We start from the raw sequence: 23,410 nt of genomic DNA on the forward strand, positions 1-23,410 counted from the left end.
ACAAAAATAACCACCATGTGTATGTGTGAAGAGACACACAAGTCCTGTCAGTGAATTATAATCATAATAATTATGGATTAACCGGTGCTGTGTTGATGATGATGATGATGATGATGCTACTGTTGAAAAAAAAAACAAAAAAAAATCCGAAAATATTCATGTTCTGAATATGTCACAATCTATCGCCTCTGATGATTGTGAATTGTGAATGGAGAAATTCACTGAAAATGAGAAATTTTTGTCTGAAAAAAAATATTTATTCCAGAACACTACGTCTGTCTTTTTTTCGTTTTTTTTTTTTTTTTTTTTTTTTTTTGATAAAAACACACCGGGAGGAGATTGTGAATGAATCGTATGCTGTGAACAACAAATTGTTCAATCATTCAATACACGTTTGATTTTTTTTTACTACATTTTAACATTTGTTGATGATGGCGATGATGATAACATAATAATAATAGTAAATGAAGGCAACACTGTGAAACAAATTGAATTCCAAATTGCAAATTTGAATTTTTAATCAAAACAACAGCAACAGAAAAAAAATAATGATGAGTTATGCTTTGGTTGTTAAACATATTGGTTGTTATTCAAGTTTCATCATCATCATCATCACCACCACCATTTTCTATCTAGATTTTTTGATCTCTAATAAGAACAAAATAAATGGATAGGATATATGATGATAATGATGATGATCACTGAATACCAATTATGGATTTTTTTTTTAAAAAATGGATCTGGATTTTTTCATTTCTATTTCTCTTCTTTTTTTTCTAGCCGGTGTATGATTAAATGTATATTCGAAATAATTTTTGGTTTGTTTCAATTTTTTTTTCTTTCTCTCTCTACATCACAACATTCACATATATATGTGATCATCATCGATATCATCGACATCACTTATGGCTTATAATGATAATCATGTAATAGTTTTTTTCTTCTTGATGTGTGTGTGTGGTTTGTACATTTTATCACCATCATCATCATCAAACATTATTATTATGCAAAGCCATTATTATTATCATAATAGATATAATATACACAAGACAAAGATAAACGTAATATTGAAAAGAATTGAATCAATATGTGTGTGTGTGTGTGTGTGTGTAAGTGTATTCATTGTCATTTTCAAAAATAGACAGTGAATATTCAATATATAAAAAAATGAATAATAAGATTCTGTCGAATTGTGATTTTTTTTTTAAATAAAGATATTCTGATTTTTTTTTTAAAAGAATTTTCGTTAATGATGATCACATCAATATGAATATTATATTGAGTGTGTGAAAGAGAGAAGAAAAAACCACACAGAATAAATGATTAAATAGAAGCTGAGGTTTTTTGGATCGAAACGAAACAAAAAAAAATAATTCCAATATATTCATAATGCTAACGCCCTGCATTTTTTCGTCATTCCGTTTTTTTTTGCAATCAAAGTTTGACGATTATATAATGAAAATGATGATGATGACTAGATTAATTAGAATTTTTTTTTCTGGTAGAATTTTTTCGATTAATTTTTTTTCTTGTTTGCTGCTGCTGATTCTGGTTTTTTCTTTCTTCAGATTCAGTGTGGTTGTTCATTAGTGTGTGTGTGTAGTTAATAATACCTAAGCATTTCTTCGAATCAAGATTGATGAGATCATTTTGCATATAATAATGTAGTTTTAGATTTTACTTTTTTTGTTCATTTTCTCATTTTGCCTTCAGATAAATTCTCGATTCTATATTGTATGTGTTCAATTACGGTTTTTTTTTTGTTGGTCACATAATATTTTAGCAAACGAATAATATAATATTCTTGCCTTGGTATGCCATTTAAGCCGATTTTCTTTGTGTGTGGCTGCATTATAAATCTTAGAATTTAGTAATTTTGTGTATGGTGATACAACCGCGTGCTTGGTGTGTTGATAGCAGTGTTATATAATAATCTAAATTCAGTGAAAAAAAAGGAAAAATAATTGAGAGAAAATTAATCTTTTTGTTGTTGTTATTCTTTCAGATTCTTAAATGACCATCGAGTAAAATATATGGCTGCTGTTGTTGTTGTTGCTGTTGAATAATAAAAAAGAACAATTTTTTTTTATTTTACTTCTGGAACAACAACATAGCACAAGTTTTTCCTAGAATTTTTTTGTTCTCGTTGCACCCGGTGTCTATATGGGAAGAGAGAGAGAAAGGGAATATGTGATATGTAATTTACATGTTTGTACCATTCATAAACAACACTTTTTTTGCATTCAACAAGAAAAATTGACGCTGCCACGTCCATATGCATAGTCGAAAAAACAAACAAAACTAAATCAAAGGAAGTTTTTTACTTTCTCGTTTTCTCTCTCTGTGTGTGTGTGTGTGTTATCCCTAGATTTTCGTTTCTGTATGTTGTGTTTATATTTACCCGAAAAAAAAATTTCGGTATTTACAACAAATGGAAAAGATTTTTTTTTCTTGTTTTTATTTTGAAGAAATCAAATGTTGTTGTTGATGTGTGTGTGTGGAAAAGTTTAGAATTGACAGCACAGCATCAAGCGGCAAATACTATTAATATAATAGTGTGTGTATGTGATGAATGTACGAATTTGTTATTTTTTAATAGGTTTTTTTTCTCCATTTTGTTTGTTCCTGTCCGTAGTCGTGGTGGTGGTGGTGATGATGATGATGACGATATCGCAAACTTTGTCTCAAAATTCGTTGTTGTTGTTGTTGTCGTTTTTTTTCATCATTAGGATATAGATAAGATGTTTGAATTCTGGCTTTACACACAAACAACAACAACAACACACACACACATAAGGTCAATATCACAAAAAAAATACTTAGAGTGAAGAAAACTTTTACATTTTTGTATGTATTTGAAATAAAACTTTTTTTTTGCACATTTTTGTTGTTGCCAACAAAAATTTTTTGATTCAATGTTTGTTTTGTGTTTGGATATTTAAGATTTCATTGATGGTGGTGGGGTGATGGGGGCGAAAGGAAAGAAAAAAAGAAAAAATGATGATGATGATGATGATGATGAAAGAAAATATCTGAATTATAAAAGAATCAAGGAAGAAGAGAAGGAATTGTTATTCTGGTATCAATATTATATAAACATAAACAAACATTATACGTACGCGTGTTAACGATATAATAAAACACCATCCCCATCCACAGAATCCATCTGAATCAATCATGTGTGTTGTGATCATCGATGAATACTTTGTCTTTCATCGCATTATTATTGTTGTTGTGATGAAAAGTTTTTTGTTTTGTTCGACCTTTCTCCAGGGTTATGTTTAAAGCCAAAATGATAATAAACACACACAAATATTAAGAAATTTGTCTGCCTTGTTTGTGTGTGTGTGTTTGGTGTTTTTCTAAATACGGTTTTAATAATAATAGCAATAACGGTAGCTGGTATTTGGATGCTGTTGAATGATGATGATGATGATGATAAAAGTCATAAATAAATTGTCCCTTGAGGCGTTGTGCCTTGTGTGTGGAAGGAAATTTTTATTTCGATTTTCCTATTTATTTTTTTTAACAATGAAAATGTGTGTTTGTTTGTGTGTGAATGGTAATAATAATTCTGTTGAATGGAATCTTTCATTGCCACCGCCATCAGGTTGAGGAAAAGTTCTTTACCATTTCTATTTGTGTGTGTGTGTGGGTGGGTTGATGGGTGCAAACAATAACAACAAATGTGTGGAGAATAAATTCCCAGAATTTGAGAACAAACAAAAACACTAGCAGCAGCAGCAGCAAACAACAACAGACTGATAAAAATGACTTTTTTCTAGTGTTTATTCATTGCGTTTTTATTCAATACAAACATTTTTTATATAAAGATAATGAGAAAACAAAAATGTCAATGTTTCCAGAATGCTGAAAAAAATTTACCAATGGGGGCCTGTTTTATTCTCTGTACGACCCGACCACACACCACAAGAATGATCACAATGTAACAACACCTAATGTAGATGGTGGGTGGTAAATGATAGTTTTATGATGATCATCATGAGAATTTTTTTTTTGCTGTTGTTATTCTCAGTTAATTGAATTTTTCGCCATTTGAAAATGAAAAATTTTTTGGCTTGCCATTCTTTTTCTTTCATATGTTGAGAAAATAAAAAATTCTGACCATAGAATTCGACTCATTCGTGTGAATTCAAATTCCATTAGCTGATTTTTTTTTGTTGTCTGTTTCATATTTATTTTCACTGATGTTTGTGTGTTTGGTTGGAAGACGAGGTCAAATTTTTTTTTAATCCAGAAAAAAATGACTAGGAAAATTCAAAGAATTTCAAAGTCACGTTCATCATCATCAGATGTTGTTGAGTTTTTTTTGTTGTGTGTGTAAACTTGTCATTCTGTTTTATTCTTTGATGAACAAAAAAATCTGTTGAATGATGATCATCATCCTCTGGCCATATATATGGTTTTTATCATCATCCATTTATTATTATAGAATGAAATGAAAACTTTTTCCTTTTTTTGTCATTGTTTGTGTCATTTATTCCAAAAATAATCATGTTATTGATATGCCCACAGGTCAATTATGACCATATACTGTCATTCATTCAGTTAGCCAAATGCTGTTCTTTTTACAAATCAATATGAAAAATGAACACTTGATACAATGTTGGTATATGTTATGTGGATATATAACATTGTCAGACTTTTTAGCGTTAATCAAATTACATAATACGTGATAATATGATGGCACTATATAGACACCGAAATTTATGGAACAAAAAAACCAATTTTTTTTTGATCAAATGATGATTGGAATTATTAATTTTAGAACAATGAAAAAATTTTTTTTTTTATTCAGCAACAACAGCACTGATGATCATCATCATCACTATGTGGCAATGTGTGGCCAACGGGTTCATTTCCTTGTCATTGTTGTTGTTGTCGTTGTTGTTCCATTTTCATTATCCGAATCTCTCCATACACACATTTTAATAATTTCACATTTTTCCATTAATAACATTCGTTGCATGTTTGTGTGTGTATGTGTTTTTGATGATTATTATTCAAGAATTATTAATTTAGGTTATTTTCATGATGATTATATTGATATTGTCGTGAATATCGATCATTATGGTCCATCATTTTGATATATAGAATATGTATGTATGTGTAATGTCCAGACCATTTTCATCATCATCATCATTTAGAGTAAATGAGAGAGATATGAAATCGAGATAGAAAAAAAACTGGTAATAACCGGTGTGTTGTCCACACACACACAGACATTAATTTATATCCAAGACCTTAAATGTCATTGTGTGTGTTTATAATAAAACAAAAAAAAGACAACCAGACAACCAAGCAAAATGTCAAATAATTATTGTCGTCATCTAAAAAATCGTATACACCCAAATATTTTATTAGGATTTTTTTTCTGTTATAACAATTATGAATAAAAGAGATAATTTGTTCCAAAAATAATCATCATTCAGAAATAACGTTACGAATATAAAAAAATATAACAATCCAAAGCCAAAAAAAAAATTCTTCAAAATCTTATCGTTTTCTCATGATTGACCAAATAATCCATCGGGACATCATCATATAACATGACATATAATATTTGGAAAAGAATTTGTGTATTCAACCAATTTTTTTTTCAATGATATTGATGTTGATGGCAAAATGTTAAGTGTATGTTTTTTTTCTTGTTTTTCATTCGTTTGTTTGTTTGTTTGCATCTCGAATTCAACGGCGGATATATTGCCGATTATTCGTTGGATATCATCGAATAGCTGAATGACCGATTTTTTTTCTTGTTGTTGTTGTTGTTGTCGTCGGTTTTTTTCCTGCTTTTCAATGTGTTTGATATTTATTTATTTACGCATTTCCGGTCACCATCAATTTATTTGTGTCCGAAACGAATAATTTTTTTTCATCGATATATTTATTATTTATTTCTACTTTTGGACATTCTTTTTTTCCATGGTGTTGTTGTTGTCGTCGTCGTCGTTGTTGTTGTTGTGTACATTATTATAGTATTAAAAGGAAAAAAACTAAAACCGGAAACATTAAACAACAACAACAACAACAAGAATCCCTTATTATTTTCCAAGCTTTAATGTTTGCGTTGAGAGTAGAGTGTGTATTTGGATTGATGGATGGTTACGACATGTAGAATATATTTATTTATTTGAATTCTTATAAATGTAAAATTAATTCCAGGGAATTAAAACTAATCGATCGATGATCGCATTTCCAGAATTTTATTCCATAATTATAATCCATATTTTCCACCACCACCACACCATACCGGCCTTATGATGATGGTCAAGCTGGTGATTGAAATTAATTTTTTAAAAATTTAATTTCAATTAAATTTTTTTTTCGTTTTTGTTGTTGCTTTGTTGACTGACTGATTCTTGGAATTGAAATTTGCCATTGAAAAAAAAGTGAGGGTGGATTCTTTTTTTTTTGGATGAAGAACAACAAATAAAGGACAGCAAAAAGTTTCATTTGAATTTGATGATAGGATTAACGGATGAAAAAAAACGGTAATTGTTTTTTTTCGTTTACCCTAAATAACCTAATGTGATCTGAATTGTGTAGTCGTTCTAAAATGAAATTGAATTTTTTTTCTTTTTTTGAACGAGAAAAAGATGTCATCGTTTTTTTTCATGCTACCACGTTGTTCTGAAATTCAATTCAATTCATTGTGCGTGTGTATGTGTGCGTGTGAACATCATTTTTCAATTGTTTGAAAAGTAATCGTGTTATTCATTCGTTCGCTAGTGCGGGCTAGAGAGAGAGAGAGATGAAACAATTTTCAAATGATTCAAACTGGAAGCAATAATAGAATCGGTATAATAGACGATGATTTGAAATCGATTTTAGTGTTGATGATGGATCTTATCATATAGTCATTATATCCACTATTTTGATTTTCATTTTGTTTTGAATTCATTTCTTGTGTGAAAATGAAAAACGAATGAAAGAGTAGATATATTGATTGGCACATATCATATTGATTTGATGATGATGATGATAATGACAATTTGATTTTATTTTGTTGACCATTATTCAATGTGTGTGTGAGTGTGTTCACTTTATTTTTTGAATAAATGATATCCATACGATTCATATGTAAATCAACAACAAATATTCTCGAGAATTATACCCCTCTGAACAAAAAAAAAATATTCTTTTTTTTGTATGTTTAATTGAAATCTCTCTTTACATTCAAAGTGGGCAACGAAAGAGAAAAGTTTTTTTTTCGCCAATTTCCATTTGAAAAACTCAATTGATTTTCAGTGGAAAGAAAAAAAAATCATTCAAGAGATTGGTGTTCTGCTTTTCTGTGTCTGTCTGTGTGTTTGTATGACAAAATCAAATCAATTCGCAATTTGAATTTCATTTTCGTTGTTCGCTGTGTGTTGGTTTTGGTGTATGGGGTGCACAGCATTCAAAATTCTATGGGTCTTTTTTTTTGTCATGGTCTGAAACTTTCAATCACATAAACAAAATCTTATTCAAATATATACAATCTGGATCCTTGGTCATTCCACTTATACACCATATGGTGAAGCGGCTCCTCTTTTTTTGTATACAATTTTGTGATTGTCAATGTCAGTGGCCTTTTTTTTCTTTTTTTTTTGGTTACTGAATCTGTCGATTGATCACTCACTAATGGATCAGTTTTCGTCTTCCTTCCCCCCTCCCACATACAGTATTCGCCCATTATCTATTCTTTTGTCAAACACTGAGGTTTCTCGTTTTCATTTTGATGACAAAAAAAAAATATTCTGTTTGTTCTTTATCAATTGATGGATGTTGGGCGTCATTTTTGAATTGTGAATATATTAGAATGGCTTGTATAAAAAATAAAAAAAAAATAGTTCAATCGACAAATCCCAAGTATATTTATGTATGTTTGATTAGAAATGTCAATATTTACATAAAGAAAAATTCATCTCATTCACATATCCATTTTTTTGGAAGTTCTTGTGTATATATGTGATGATGATGATGTAGATGGCTGTAACAATAATTTTCGTTATTCATAATCAAAAAAAATTATGAATAATAATTTGAAAACCCTTTTTCCAAAGTGTGTGTGTGTGTTTGTTAATAATCAATGATAATTTTTTCCAAGCAGCTTAGCTATTGTTGTTTGTTTGTGTGTATGCACATGGAAAATCCGTTAAAACAATAGAGGAGAACACTTGAATATGATGGTAGATGACCAAGAATTGTTTATAAGAGTTAGAATTGTCAAAAAATTTGCGAAATAATAATGATGATTAAGCCTAACTAACCGAATACTTTGGAACCATTTTTTTCTATCCAATTTTTCTATCTAGTCATGATTTGTTATGAATTTATTATGAATTCAGCCAAAAATCTACATCCACACAAATCAAGTTGTTTGTTTGAAGATATCAGGTTTTTTTTTCTGTGTCGACAAAAACAAAGCGACAAAATTATTGTCATCACAGTTTTGTTTTTTTTTTTTTTTTTTTTTTTTTTTGATAATTTTATTTTCGTCCAAAAAAAAAAAAATTTTTTTGCACACACACACCCAAATGGTTTGCTTTTTTCATTTATTACTTGCTTGTATATGTATATACGGACACGAAAATCAATCAAATTTATTGAATTTGCATTTGTGTCTGCATGCTTTGAAACATTCGAACCGACAGACCGATCGGAGAAAGAATGGTGGGTTGGAAATCAATGATGGACAAAAAAAAGAGAAGAATGAATAAAAGTTAATAATATAAAAATATAGAACAAATGACAATGAATAACAACAACAGCCCATATATCATTTATATACGATTGAATGTTGATCCAGATTCTCTTTCTATGTGTATATTATATATAAACGAATAAAATGAACAAATTCATTTGTCGATTGATTCTTTGATCTATTTTTATTTATTATATCTTTGTATCGAATATCTACAATATCGATTGTATCGATTTATTATATCTCCTATATAATCATATTCGATATTTTTATTCCAAGGAAAAAAAGATCCAACACACTACTATATGTTGGACGTTGCGAACCTATACATTAGTTTGTTTTTTATCGAAAATCACACACCACACCACTCTGAACACATGAATACGTCGAATAATAAATTTTTTTTTGAAATAACCAATTAATACATTTGCTCTACGTACATAAATAGATAGAATGAGAATTGAGAATATTAAAAAAAAGCTTGATCACACACACACACACACACACACACACACACACACACACACACACACACACACACACACACACACACACACACACACACACACACACACACACACACACACACACACACACACACACACACACACACACACACACACACACACACACGCAAATTTAACCAGAAAATATATTATCCGTCTCGTTTGTTTGAGTAAATTTTTACTTTCATGCGACAACTAATAAAGCTCGTTTCCTTTGTTTTCACTCTCTCTTTTGCCCTTGATATGGTATTTGTTGTTCTGAAACGAAAATACCAAACAAACAAACAAACAGAAAAAAAATTCTCGAGACAATAAAACTTGCGGAATAAACAAACAAAAATAACTTGCCAAATATTGCAGTCAATTCTCTCTCTTGCTTCCTATTATATTCCTAAACACCAAAAACCAAACAAAAAACAAAAAAAAATTCCGAGTGATTCATTTTCATTATTACATTCGAGATTTTCATTATTACAACTATAAACTTGTGAATGAAGCGCTAACCTCATTTCAACATTACCAAAAATGTGAAACAAAATGAGAGCAAATACGGTTAATATATTTGTGAGATAACTAATTATTGAGTATCCGGCCACAAAACCACAATCCAACTCATCAATCTGGCCATTTAATTATGTTTCATTGTCGTATTTTTTTTCGTTGGATTTAACGCCACGGAATTGGATTGACGAAAAAAAAACAAAAAATAAAATCCGGAATAATCGTCATTCCATTTGACGTTGATCATGAATGAATGAGAAAAGAAAATCAATAAATATAGACATGCAATCATTATTTGTGTATATTAAATAGAATCCACATATGCCACACCACAGAATGTCTTTTGCCAATTATTTTCAATGATGATGATGGTTGGTACCAATAATAATTGTTTGTCGTTTAGTGTGGATGGTGGTGTATATAATGATTGTTTTTTTTCAAACTTTTTTTTTATTGTTCAATAGAATATCGTAAATGGACAGAATTCATGAGGAGGTATATTCAATGAATCGATTACCGGATTTTTATATGATTTTATTTCATTTTTTTTCTCTATATACCTGAGAATCCTTACTAAACTTTTTATTATTATTGTTGGTATAAAAAAAATGTTGCTCGTTTTTTTTTTGTTCATTTCGTTCTCTATTATCTCGGTCGATCCACTGAAATTCTTTTTGAAAAACCCCCTCCCCCGCCACCACCACCTCATCCACAAGCTTATGATGAATTTATGCCCATTGGATTCGATGGAAATGAAAAAAAAATTATTTTTTTTCACCAAAATTAAATTGGATTTTTTTTCTCTTGTTACTTCCTGCTCATTTTTTTTTTCGTTGTCAAATTCCTTGTAATTTGGTATTGAGCCATTTGTTTGATTCATTTTTTGTTTGATTTTTCTGTTCTTTTTTTTTATTTGCCCGTAAATCAAGAGTCAATAAAAAACAAAACAAAACAAAAAAAAATTGTGCCAAGGGAGCCACCACCATCATCATCATCATCATCGTGTATCATATACAGGGTCGTTGGATAAAGTGAGCCCATTGTGGATTAATGAATGTGAATCAGGGCAGTAGTAGTGAAAAAAAAATGAAATGAAATAAAAATCCTTGACTTTAAACAATAACAGTGAATGGTGTGAACCAGATGAATTTTCATTTTGTACAATTTATGGGGGGGGAGCTACATCATCAACCATTTTTGTTTGTCTGTTTTTTTGTTTCAACTTTTTAACAATTCCTGTGGTTTCTTTCATAAATATTCTTTCGTTTGTTGTTGTAGTGTGTGTTTGCATGTGTAAATCCTTCAAGTTTTTTTTATATCTTGTTGTTGTATTCTATTTCAACTCTTTTTTTTTGTTCTGTGTTGAGATTCTTCAATTCTTTTTTTCGAAAAAATGTTTTTTGTTTTCTTTCTAATGGAAAAGTTTTGTATTTGAAACACAAAAAAAACAAAAAATTTTTCATTTTTCTGATGACTTGTAATTTGCCCAATTTTTTTTTTTGATTTGATTTGATTCGATGATATTAATATAGATGCTGACGATGATGATATCAGATAAATCATTCTGTTATTCATTTATTCATTTTTTGATTTTTTTTTCATAAATATTTATTGTTATTAATCATATATATCACACGCAGAAATCTAAAAGTTGTGAAATTTCAATGTTTTTTCTTCTTTGATACCTGGAAAATTTTTTGAAAAAAAAATTTGTCAATGTTGTGCTGTTGATGTCGAAAAGTACGTTTTCATGTTTTCATTTTTTTTCTCTCAATAAAGAGAGATATTATCGATAATTTGACAGGTTTCACTTCAATAAAAAAAAAATAACACACGTCAAATTGTATGAATTTTGTTCTTCTTCATATTTCATTTTATTTCATCTACTAATAGCTGACACACACACATCCGTGTGGGTATATATGGAAAAAAAAAGAATTTTCATCACTTGTATATTATATGACCCTTTAGCGCATTTCATGAATCAGCATTTGAATCGATTTGATTGAACATGGAAAATCGATCGATCAAATTTGGTAAAAAAAAAATAATTCAATGTTCCTATTCTCTCCCTCTCTAAATTTTAAATTTCAAAGTAATAAATTCTGTATATGTGATAGAGAGGGAATGGGTGAGAAAATGAATTTTTCTTGTGTAAATGAGAAATATATTCTGTGTAAACAAAAAAAAATTCCTTAATCACACACAAGTTTGATAATTATCCCAATAAGTGGCCATTACCTTGTATTTTTTATTGAAAACAATTCAAATATACAAAAAAAACTACGGTAAACTCTGGATGGGAAAATGAAGGGAAAAAATTTTTTTTTTCATTGTGATACAAATAATAATGATGACATTGATAAATTATCTAACATGGAATTATGTTTAGTCTATACCATTTCAATCCATTCCTTATTTCCACCATTTTTGTTCATTGAAATATTGTTGTCCATGTGCGTGTATGTTGCTGCCCTTGTTTACATCGATGACAAATTGGTTGGTTGGTTGTCGGTTGTGTTTTTTTTTTCACACACACACACACACACAAACATCATTTTTTTCCTTTTCTTTTCCAATTGTTTCGATTCTTTTATTTACCACGAATCAGAAAAAAAATTCACATGTTTCAAATACAGGGCGACGAATATTTTATATATTCAAACAATGTTGATCACCACCACCAACAACAACAATACAACATTTCTCGTGACCAAATTGATGATGATTGACCCGAGAAAAAAAAAGAGTATTACAATGAGAAAATGTGTATATATTTCATTCAAAAATGTTTTTTGATTATTAATCGATCTATTGTTGTTTTGTTGGTCAAAAATGAATGGTTTCGTTTTTTTTCCGGAATTTCTTCCTCTTTTTGAGAGCCGCGGAGATTCATTCAATCATAAAGGATTAATTGTTCATTCATTTTTTTTTCTTTGGTCAATTGTGGGTGATATATGCCTAGTTGTTGTTGTTCACCAATCACAGTAGTAGTGAATTTCCGTTTGTTGTTTGTAATGTGAGATCTTGTTTTGGTCTGTTTGTGTTTGTGTGTGTGTTTAAGTGACCGAAACCATATTAATAGATAGAATTGCACATTTGTTTCACATTTTCCCATATTGTTTTTTTTTTCTTTCCAAGAAATAACGAGATACTATCAACAACAACAACAACAAACAATGATGAAACGAAAAAAAAGAACCAAACCAAACATATCTAATTGGGCACAATCGTTATGTATTTTATACATCTATTTAGATAGATCAATTAAATCAATTATTCCGGATCATCAAATCTAATCTTATAGAATAGATACCCACCAACACCATCACTCAGTGAATATCATTTTTATCCATGTGTTATGTGTGTATTGAAGCGAAAGAACACAACCCCTATGATTTAAATAGTACAGAGAGATAGATAGATCCATTGGGGTGGATAAAATGAAATGAAATGAAATCAGATGAATGGTTGCATATAAAAAAAATCAGATCGATTTTTTTTTCGTTCGTTTTCGTATACAATAATAAAATCGATATTTTATTGATATCATTCGATTGATTCAATCAAATACACTTTGGTTAAATCACTTTGATCATTTTTTTTTTGAGGATGGCCAATTGGATGACCATTATCAATTTACACATCATTCATGTTCTGTGGTGGTGGTTAGTTGGTTGGTTGGTTGTTTAGTAAAAGTTTCATTTTTTTCATAGTTCTTCCTAAAATTTATCTATCTAGATAAATGTCTTGGCTTAGATTTAGGTTCTCTATGATGATGATCTGTCCATATGAAGATGGTCACCACTATCAGTTACAATAACCGAAATCCATTTTCTGTGTGTGTGTGTGTGTGTAAATCAACCAATCAATTTTTTTTTCTTTTGTCTTTATATTCATTTCCATTCTTTGAATAATAATAATACGACGACGAAGACGACGACGACGAAATAGTTCTGTATGTCTCTTTCTCTCTATAATAAAGATTAATGATCGAGATCATCGTTGTATGTGTCTCAGGAATGAATCCTCTTCGTTGAAGATGGGCGGCCATTTAAGTAAAGAAAGAAAAAGTTTAAGTTTTTCAAACAAAAGCTTTCTTCCTCCGGCTGAAAAAAAACAAAACAAAACAAAAAGATATAGTCATCATCTCTTTTGCTATTTTTTTTTTAAACATTTGTTAAGAGTAAGAAAAATCGATAGTATCGATTCCTCTTTTTTTCTTCAATAATAATATTCCTGTGTATTTTCCAGAATTTTTTCTCTTTTTTTTATTTTGTTATTCAAAAAATACTTTTCGCCAACCAAAGAATTGCAAGAGAAAATTTCTTTTTTCAATTTTTAAGAAAGAAAATTCCATTGCCGTTATTTTTGTGTTTGTTTTGTTACGGCTACGCGGCTACGGCTATGCACCAAAAAAAAAGAGAATTTGATTGAAAAGAAAAGAGAAACGAATGTTAAACACCAAATTTTCGAACTGGATTTTTTTTTGGTTTCAAAAGAAATTGTCTCTTCAGAGATTTCTTATTGTTTCGATTTTTTTTCTCGTTCTTTCTTGCTCGTTTTATGCAATTAAACTTATCGTAGAAATTGTGAATGAATGGATAAAGATGACACATGTGAGAATGTGTGTGTGTGTGTGTGTATGGTGTAATGAATTTGGTGATGATTGGCAAAGAATGAATTACATTAATAGAAAGAAAGAGAAGCTAAAGCATGAATGACAAACAGTTTTTATCTGAATGTGATGAAATGAATGTCTTGATTTTCATTCATTTTGTTTCGTTAAAATGGAAATGTTTGAATTGAAATATTCATTAAAATAAATTACCAGTTTTGCCATTTTGATTCGTTCATCATCATCATCATCATCATCAACTATATCCATTTGGCATGTTAATATCCCGCGAATGGAAAGCAGCAGCAGCAGCAGCAGTAGAAAAAAAAGACACTTACATTCGAAAATTATCGCCATTTTTTTCTGTGAATATTTTTTATTTTTTTTGTAAATGGATGAGTAAAAAAAATAATCAAATTAAAATTCAATTTCTATGAGAATTGTTAAAGACGAACAAAAATCAAAAGAAATCCCCTCATCATCATGATAGATAGATTCTCTTGTTGTTGGAATCATTAGATATACATTTGGCACACACACACATATATATAAACGGCTGTCGCTATCGAAATGTTTGGTACAAAATATGATGTTACACCAAAATCTTGGATCGATTAATCGACAATAATTTTATCCAAAAAAAAAAGAAATATTGTAACAAATATTTTGTTTGTTTGTTTGTTTTTGGAGATTTGATTCGGATTCAGGTCCGTTTTTTATGTGTCTGCCCCTCCATTGATGTATATTCAATTGAAGAATCGATTTTTTTTTTCGCATTCATTCATTCATTCATTCTTTCTCTATATGATCGGGCTATTAGGTCCGTTTTATTGATGTATATTTTTTGGTGTGTGTGTGTCTGGGTGTGTGCTACGACGACGGTGATTCAGCGAATTTTGTTTGTTTGAAATGTGTGTGTGTGGAAATCATTCGTAACCAAATGAAAATGTTACTTACATACGCCAGCAACCAACCAACTAACCATCATTTATCATTGCAGAATGTATATTTCACAATGCAACTTAAATGGTCAATTGTCTAATCATTTTCTTTTCTTTTGTTTCGTGTGTGTGTGTGCTGATGTAATGCTGATGTATTTTAATGAAATACGAGAAAAAAAATCAATTTGATACTTTCGAAAATGTTATCCGTTTCCGGTTTTCATTTACAAAATGATTAGTATTCACAAACACACACACACACACACACTTTTCTCAGCAACTAATAATAAACTATCTACTATGACACTGGGATCCAAAAAAAATAAAATTGAAATATTTGCTTTTGAAATATCATCGTTCATGTTTTTTTTTTACTTCCTCTGTGTGGATCTCTCTATCCCAGGGTGCTCTGTGTAAATTGATTTATACGTAATTTTTTTTTCTCCAGTTGCATTGATTTTTATTCTTTATATCTATCTGGTATGTTGTTGTTGTTGTTTTTTTTTAGTTTCACGATTCTTTTTTTATTAATAATGATGATGATGTTGATAATAATAATGAACTACGACATCCATCATCTAGAGCTCAACACACACACATACAAACATACTTGGCTTTTATTATCATCATCATTTTTTTCGCTTGCTGGTTTTATTCTGTTATTATCATTATTCACAAGGAGAAGAGGACACAATGTGTTTTGATCGATCTAAAACGAGTGTGTTTGTGTTTGTGTGTTTGTGTATATGTGATGTCAAAGTGTTATTAGTTGATCCCCAGTGTGTGTGTGTACGACGAGTGTGTTTGTATGTGTATATGAAATCCATAATCGGTGCAAAAGAATTTATGAGAAAATAAAAAAAAATCATACATAATGCCATCATACATAAAGCAAAAACACACAGGATTGACTGACTTAAATGACAAATCCTATATATGATAAATTTAACATAATAATAAAACATATATATAGTGGAAAAAAGAGAAAGTGATGGAAAATGTGGGTAAAAAAATAACTTGTTATACACAATAGCAATTCCTAATAAAGGGAATGACAAAATCACTGAATGAAATGGATGGATAGATATGGAAAAAGGTACAGGAAAAAAAAGCAAAAGAAGGATAAAAAAAAATCTCATGTGAATTTTTCTTTTGGAGATGTGTGTGTGTGTGTGTGGTGATTCAATTCTATTTGTAAATTGTTTCAATTTTTTTTTTGTTGTTGACAAAACGATGATGATGAAAATGATGATTTTTTTTCCATTTGAAAATAATAATATTATGGACTGTAGACGCACATTACATTAAAAACATCACCAATTCCAATAGATTTTTTTCATTATTTTAGTTTATTTATAATCCAATTTTCACCATCTTTAAATTGATGATGATGATGATGATGAGAGTTGGTCACAGATTCTTATCTAGTTTTTTTTCTCTCTCTCATTGTCATTTGTATGGTGTGTAGTGATTGCTGTAATTGTGTGTCCATGATGATGATAATTGCATGAAAAAAAGAAGATTATTATTATTATTACAAATAAAAAATGTCGACAATTTTCTTTTCTTTCTTTTTTTTTTAACAAACATCATCATCTCGTTTGTCCATGTCAATTGTCGTCATATTTCTTCGTAACAACGGCAACATCTTTTTTTTGTTGGTTTGTTGAAAATAAGATGAAATTTTTTATTTTTTGCTTTTTGCTTTCCAAGTTGGAACAATTTTTATTTTTATTTTTCACTAAAAAACAATTTCCGATGATGATGTCGCTCTGGTTTTTTTTCGGTTCGCAGATAATTTTTTTGATTTTTTGTTCTCTGTTTAAAAACATGGATAAATAGACGAGAGCGAGAGAGAGAGAGAAGGCAAGACAAGAATTTCATTTGAAAATCATCATCATCGCAAATTCAGTCATTCATTTTTGGTCAGTAATAAAAAAAAACCAGAATAAAGTTCCAAGAATTTCTTGAAAAGAAAAATTTGTAAAACAAAGAAAAACTGGATATATTTGGACAAAAGCTGTCGTCCAAATACAAGTATGTAGCTTTTATGATTTTTTTTTTTTAATTTTCAAGCACATTTGTCGTATCCCGAATATTAAAGATTGGATGGATATTGAAAAAAAAGAGAGAAATAATTCAAATTATTACGGCACAACCACCATCACCACCACCATCATCAAATTGTTGAATTTTTTTTCCAAGAATATTATTATTATTATCCTCATTGAATAAAGAAGAAATGAACAAATTCTTTGTTGTTGTTGTTGTTGATGATGGTGGTGGTAGTGGGTGGACTGTGTGGTGTACGGGGGAGGAGATGCTTTTTCGTGTTTTAGATATAATGGTCACATTTGTTTTATTGTGAGTGTGTGTGTGTGTGTACATTGGTTTTCTTTGTTTTTTTTTTCTCATTCTTGTTGTAAAATGAATTTCTTTGCTCTCTGGATTATGGTTTTTATTATTTTTGCCGATACACTACTACTCAGAACTCATTTTGAATGAGATTTTTATTCTTTTTATGTGTACAAAAGCAGTGGCAGGCTATTCCATGATTATTACACATGATTTCGGCTGGGTGAATGTGAATTTTGTTTGTTTCTATCATCTTCATCATCAAATACGATATATGAATTTGTGGCAATGGCTATTAAATTTTTTTTTTTTGGTCTTCTTAAAGCCATCAAACAACACATATACCATACACAGCCATAGAATATTCATTGAAAAAAAGTGTAGAATTTAGAATAATTTTAAAAAATTTTTAGTTTACGAATTGTTACTGTTTGTCGGTTGGTTTGGTTTGTTGTTACTGTTGATGTTACAATATTATAGAATAGAATGATGGAATAAATGAAAATCCGTTATTCTTGTACGGAATTTATTCATTCATTCAAAATATAATGTGTGTGTGTGTGTGTGTGTGTGTGGTGGTCATGTTACGCGTCATTTGTATCATTTTATTATTATTGTTTTTTTTTCATACATCTAGATTGTGTAGCGAAATCAAAAACGAGTGAAAAAAAATATCCATAATAAACATCGTTATTTTTTATGAATTTTTTTTTTGTTCATTTTGCTCATTCAAATAAATGAAAATTTTTCAATGATTATGATGATGATGTTTTCATTTCAATTGTGTAACACAAAACGAAAAAGAATCAAATATTGAGAATCTAGCCAAAAAAAAACAATATCAATTTTGGGTTACGGAATACGAAAATGGGTTATGTTTTTTTTTCTTCTAAATCTACCGTTTTTATCAATTTTTTTTCTAAATAAACGAATAAAAGAAAGAAAGAAAATATGTAAATGTCAAAACCAGAGAGAGTGAAGAAAAAAAGACATCTCAATGAAACGCGGACGCGAATGAATGTGTTCATGCATGCATGCATGAATGAATGAATGAGAAAAAATTTTTAACAAATGACCAAATCTGAGATTTGTGTGTACCAAAAAAAATGGTCTCATAAATCTTGTAAAAAATTTTTTTGATCATTAGAATTGATCGTTTGGTTTGTGTTTGTGTTTATTCCGTGACAGTTTTACCTTGTTATTTCTTCCATTTTTTTTTTAGATAATGGATACGATCATCATTTTGATTGAAGATGAATTCTTTTTTTGTTGGTTGTTTTTTTTTATCTAAAGTAAACTTTTAATTTCTTTTCTTTTTTTTTGTCATTTTTTTCTCATATCAACCATATAATCAATGAGTATAACATCTGTTTCAATTATATAATCATCATCGTCATTATGTCGTTGTTTGTTTTGTTTGTTTTTTTTTTGGCTGTCATTTTCGATGGTGTGGTACGATGGATCTACTGAAAAAAAAATCCAATGAGCGATAATCATAAAAAAAAGTTGAATAAAACATAGAAAAAAAAACAATTACCCAATAGGCAATTGCGTGCAATAATAAATAAATATCAACAACAAGAACAACAAATTCAAAAATAAAACCCCTACAACTATGATGACCACCAAACACATCAAGCAATATTCAGGAAACTTTTTTTTTTGGTCCTACTACTAATGATGATAGATTGTTGTCATGTAATGTTGTTATTGGTTGAATTCATTCATTTTTTTGGGGGGGGGGCAATAGATAAAAGTTTGAATAAATGAATGTATAATCAAGCTTAAAAAGACACACAAACAAACAATTTGATTCGTCCTGATGATCATGGCACTGAATTCTTGTTACTGTTTGTGTGTGTGTGTGTGTGTGTTTTATACAAATGAATTCAACAGAACGAAAAAAAAATCCGGTTAATATTTTTCATTTTTGAATTCTGGTTCTAGATTATTTTTTTTTTGCTGTTTATCATCATCATTTTTATTATTTACAACAATTCATTTCTATATCTCATCCGGTCAGTCGATTCATCTTCGTATTTTTTTTTTTCTCTCTCTCTCTCTCTCTCTCTCTCTCTCTCTCTCTCTCTATCACTATCTTTTGCTCTGATTCTGGTTCATGTATTTATGATAATAAATGATTGTCGAATATCCGATTCGAGAACAAGAGAGAGAGAGATAAAGAGAAGAGGAAAAAATTGTTTTCCAAAAAAAATGAATTATGCTAAACGCAAAATACATTTTTTTACATTTTTGAAAAAAATAACATCACAAAGTAATGTAAAGCAAAAAAAAAAAAGACGAGAGAAGAATTATCGAATGGAAAAAGATAGTAATCAAATATAAAATCCAGAATAGAGAAAAAAAAAGTTTGGGGTTATTCTGGTGTGTTACCAATCGCCCATTCACCAATCAGTGGAGAAAAAAAAGCTTATGTTTGCTGCTTGATTCTTGATTGAGCAAAACATACATACACACACACACGTCCACCCCCACCCCCTACAACCATAAAGATGGTCGATTTTTTTCATAATCAAATAGTAGTAGTAACTACTACATATTGTCGATTGTAATATGTAGTATGCCATTGGGGGGGTAGTGGGCGGTCGCCCAGGGCCCATGGAATGGTTGATCCGCTACTGTATGTAGTACTTATCATTAATAATAATCCAGTCGTTTTTTTGGGATTTTTCCATCGAAATGTTCGAAACCACCGCCGCCACCCACCCTCTTTATCTTTCATAACATCATATTATTATTTCAACTCTAGCTCTAAGTCTATAAGATGAACATTACGAGCATCCAAAAAAAAAAGATACGAATCACAATCTGTTTTGATCTGTGATTCGTTTTCGTTTTTTCTTGTATGGAATTTTTTTTTTTTGGATGGAAATAAAAAACGGAGTGTAATGGTGGGGGGGGGTGATAAAAGGAAACAAGAAATTTGTGTTTGCTAATTCTAATAACTACTACTTGCCCATTATATTACTGAAACATTCGAAAACGACTATGACGACGACGACGACGACATTCCGTACAACCACGGGACAATGATGATGATGATGGTTTTTGTTGTTGTTGTTGTTATTTTGGATCATTTAATTTAATAAATCATCATCTTGTTGTTGTTGCTGTAGTTTGGAAAATGTCGCCATTTTCGTTTTATTTTTTTTTTACTCACTGATCAACATTATGGTGATTATCATCATCATTGTGGTCCAGTTTTTTCCTCCACTTTCATTTTGTGGATTATTAATTGAATCTTTTTTTTTTGCTTGTAGATGAATAAAAGAATCTCGGACACACACCATCAAATCTTTGGTGTGTGTGTGTGTTTGTGCGTGTATGTTTCGAAATGAAAATGAAAACTTTTTTTGTTTTGTTTTATTTCTGATTCCAATTTTCAAATGTGACAATAACTGTTATTATTAGAATTGAAACATACATACAAACACACACACACTGAACACAATCATTATAATTAGATAGATACAATGTTTTTTTTCCTAGCGTATGGCAATTTGCTAATTATATCCGTGTTTCTATTTTTGTTTCCCAATACAGATCATCAATTCAAACGAATCGTACATCTTGGGAAGAATTCTATATGGACATTAATGAACGGGAATTATATCCGGAAAATAGTCAACCATTGAAACGATTATTACGTGATATGGCCATGTTGGATATTGTTCATGTTGGTAAGTTTTTTTTTGTGTGTGTGTGATGAGGGAGAGAGTTTCAAATCAAATTCAACAAACACACACACACACACACAACCATTTGATTCTGTTATATTTTTTTTGCTTTTTTTGTATTTTACGTTTATCCACGCTTGATTGGGCTGATTTTTTTCCACTGGTCTTATGATGATGATGTTGATGATTCATTCAGTTTTTTTCAGATTCTTTGGATGTGTGTGTGTATTAAAACATCATTTACTCACTAAATACTATGGTTGGTTGATGAGTAGATGATGATGGTAGTTTTAAAAAAAGTTTTTTAATTTCTTTCAAAAGTTTTTTTTTTCTTCCAAAAAAATTTTGAACCACCACTTATACACTACTACTGATAAAAGAGACACAAGAAACGATTGTTTCAACACCATAATCGAAAGCAGAAAAAAAAGAATTTGGTGGACTCTTAGAAGAGAAATAATGGTTTTTTGAACAAAAAAAAAAAATATCAATTGAAAGAAGGGATATGAGAGGCGGGTAAAGAATTTATATATAATAGATAGAATCCTTGAATCATTTCCCCATACTACTTTTTCCATTTTGGTAATTTCACTTTGAAGATTCAACCTTATTCCGTATTTCGTTTTTTTCTTGATGTGTAGAACTCAATTAGAGAGACCATGCAACTACGAAAAAAAAATGAAGAGATTCCCTTTTTAACACAGACCAGATTTTCACATTAGAGAATCATGATGTTGTTGTTGTTGTTGTTTGAGAAAAAGAAAACTAAAAACAAGAGACTCCCCATTGGTTAATATAATTTCAAACCAAATCACAGGATCCAGAATAAAACTTTTTTTTCCTTTTCTCATTATTATTATTATTATTCGTCATTATCGTATTATGGAATGTGTTATCATTTGTTTATTCATATCTAAATAGTGAATTTAAAGAAGAAAGAAAAAAATCATTGGAAGGAAATACAAAACAAAACAGTTTTTTAGGCTGAAAACAAAAATCATCATTTTCACATATAATGATGAAGTGTTTAAAACATTTTTGGAGGCAAATTCATTTTTTTGTTGTTGTTGTTGGTGGTGGTGGTTTGAGTGGTTTACAATCATCATCATTTCCCTAAGATGTGTGTTTATTCATTGGCCAAAAAAATGATGATAAAAACTTTTTTTGATAACGAAGATTATTATTATTAAGCACACTTTTCATCATTTTGTTTTGTTTTTAATTTTCGTTGACGTTTTTGTGTTTTTTTTCTACTGATAATCATCTCTCTCTCCGTCTGTTTTTCTCACTGTCAAATTTCATTAATATTTACAGCATTATGAAAATGTTATCTCAATTCAATTTATTCGAAAGATCGAAGAAAAAAAATTTCAATTTCAATTTAAACCAGGGGAAAGATATATATTTTTGACATCTTAGGTATTATTATTACATGATTGCATGTGTTTTTTTTCCGCTCGTGTGTGTGTGTTTGTGAACATCCATTAAGTTAATCAAAAATTTTTAAAAAAAAAACAAAACAAAACAATGATTGAATGATGAGTCCGAACCGCATAGACAATATAATATTTTTCATGCTTTTGTTTTGTTTTTTTTTTTTTAATAGCACAAAAAGAAGGTGGTACACAACTTAAATTGATCATCAACTATGAGAATGAAGGAAAAGCACTGTTCAAACCAATGAGGTATGTATTGTTGTTGTTGTTGTTGTTGTTTTTTGAAGAATTATAATCTGTTATCATTTATTTTCCATTAATATAGATTTTCTCGTGATAAAGAAACTGATCCAAATCATTTTTATTTTACCGATTATGAACGACATAATGCAGAGATTGCTGCATTTCATCTGGATAGGTAAAAAATGAATTTTTTTCGAAAATGGAGATTAAACTTTTTTTTTGTTGTTGTACACACAGAATATTAGGATTTCGTCGTACACCACCAGTTATTGGTCGTATATTGAATATTACATCCGAAATATATGCTATTGCCGATGAAGATCTCATCAAAACATTTTTCATTTCACCAGGTAAGTTGAATTAATTTTTCAGTTGTTGTCATTCCACTAATCATAGAACAGG

The 23,410-nt window shown here is 29.6% G+C and overlaps 1 protein-coding gene across 1 annotated transcript in view; it reads left to right on the forward strand.

Annotated features, from left to right (window-relative positions):
* Positions 1–23,410, forward strand: part of LOC124490980 (uncharacterized) — a 39,129-nt gene that overhangs the window by 11,544 nt on the left and 4,175 nt on the right. Inside the window, exons 5-8 of the mRNA XM_075728757.1 lie at positions 21,196–21,332; positions 22,936–23,014; positions 23,091–23,183; positions 23,246–23,358. Of these exons, the coding sequence (XP_075584872.1) occupies positions 21,196–21,332; positions 22,936–23,014; positions 23,091–23,183; positions 23,246–23,358 (422 nt within the window). The remainder of the gene's footprint in view (positions 1–21,195; positions 21,333–22,935; positions 23,015–23,090; positions 23,184–23,245; positions 23,359–23,410) is intronic.

This window comes from Dermatophagoides farinae, chromosome 2 (assembly GCF_024713945.1).
Source record: "Dermatophagoides farinae isolate YC_2012a chromosome 2, ASM2471394v1, whole genome shotgun sequence".
Classification (NCBI taxonomy): domain Eukaryota; kingdom Metazoa; phylum Arthropoda; class Arachnida; order Sarcoptiformes; family Pyroglyphidae; genus Dermatophagoides; species Dermatophagoides farinae.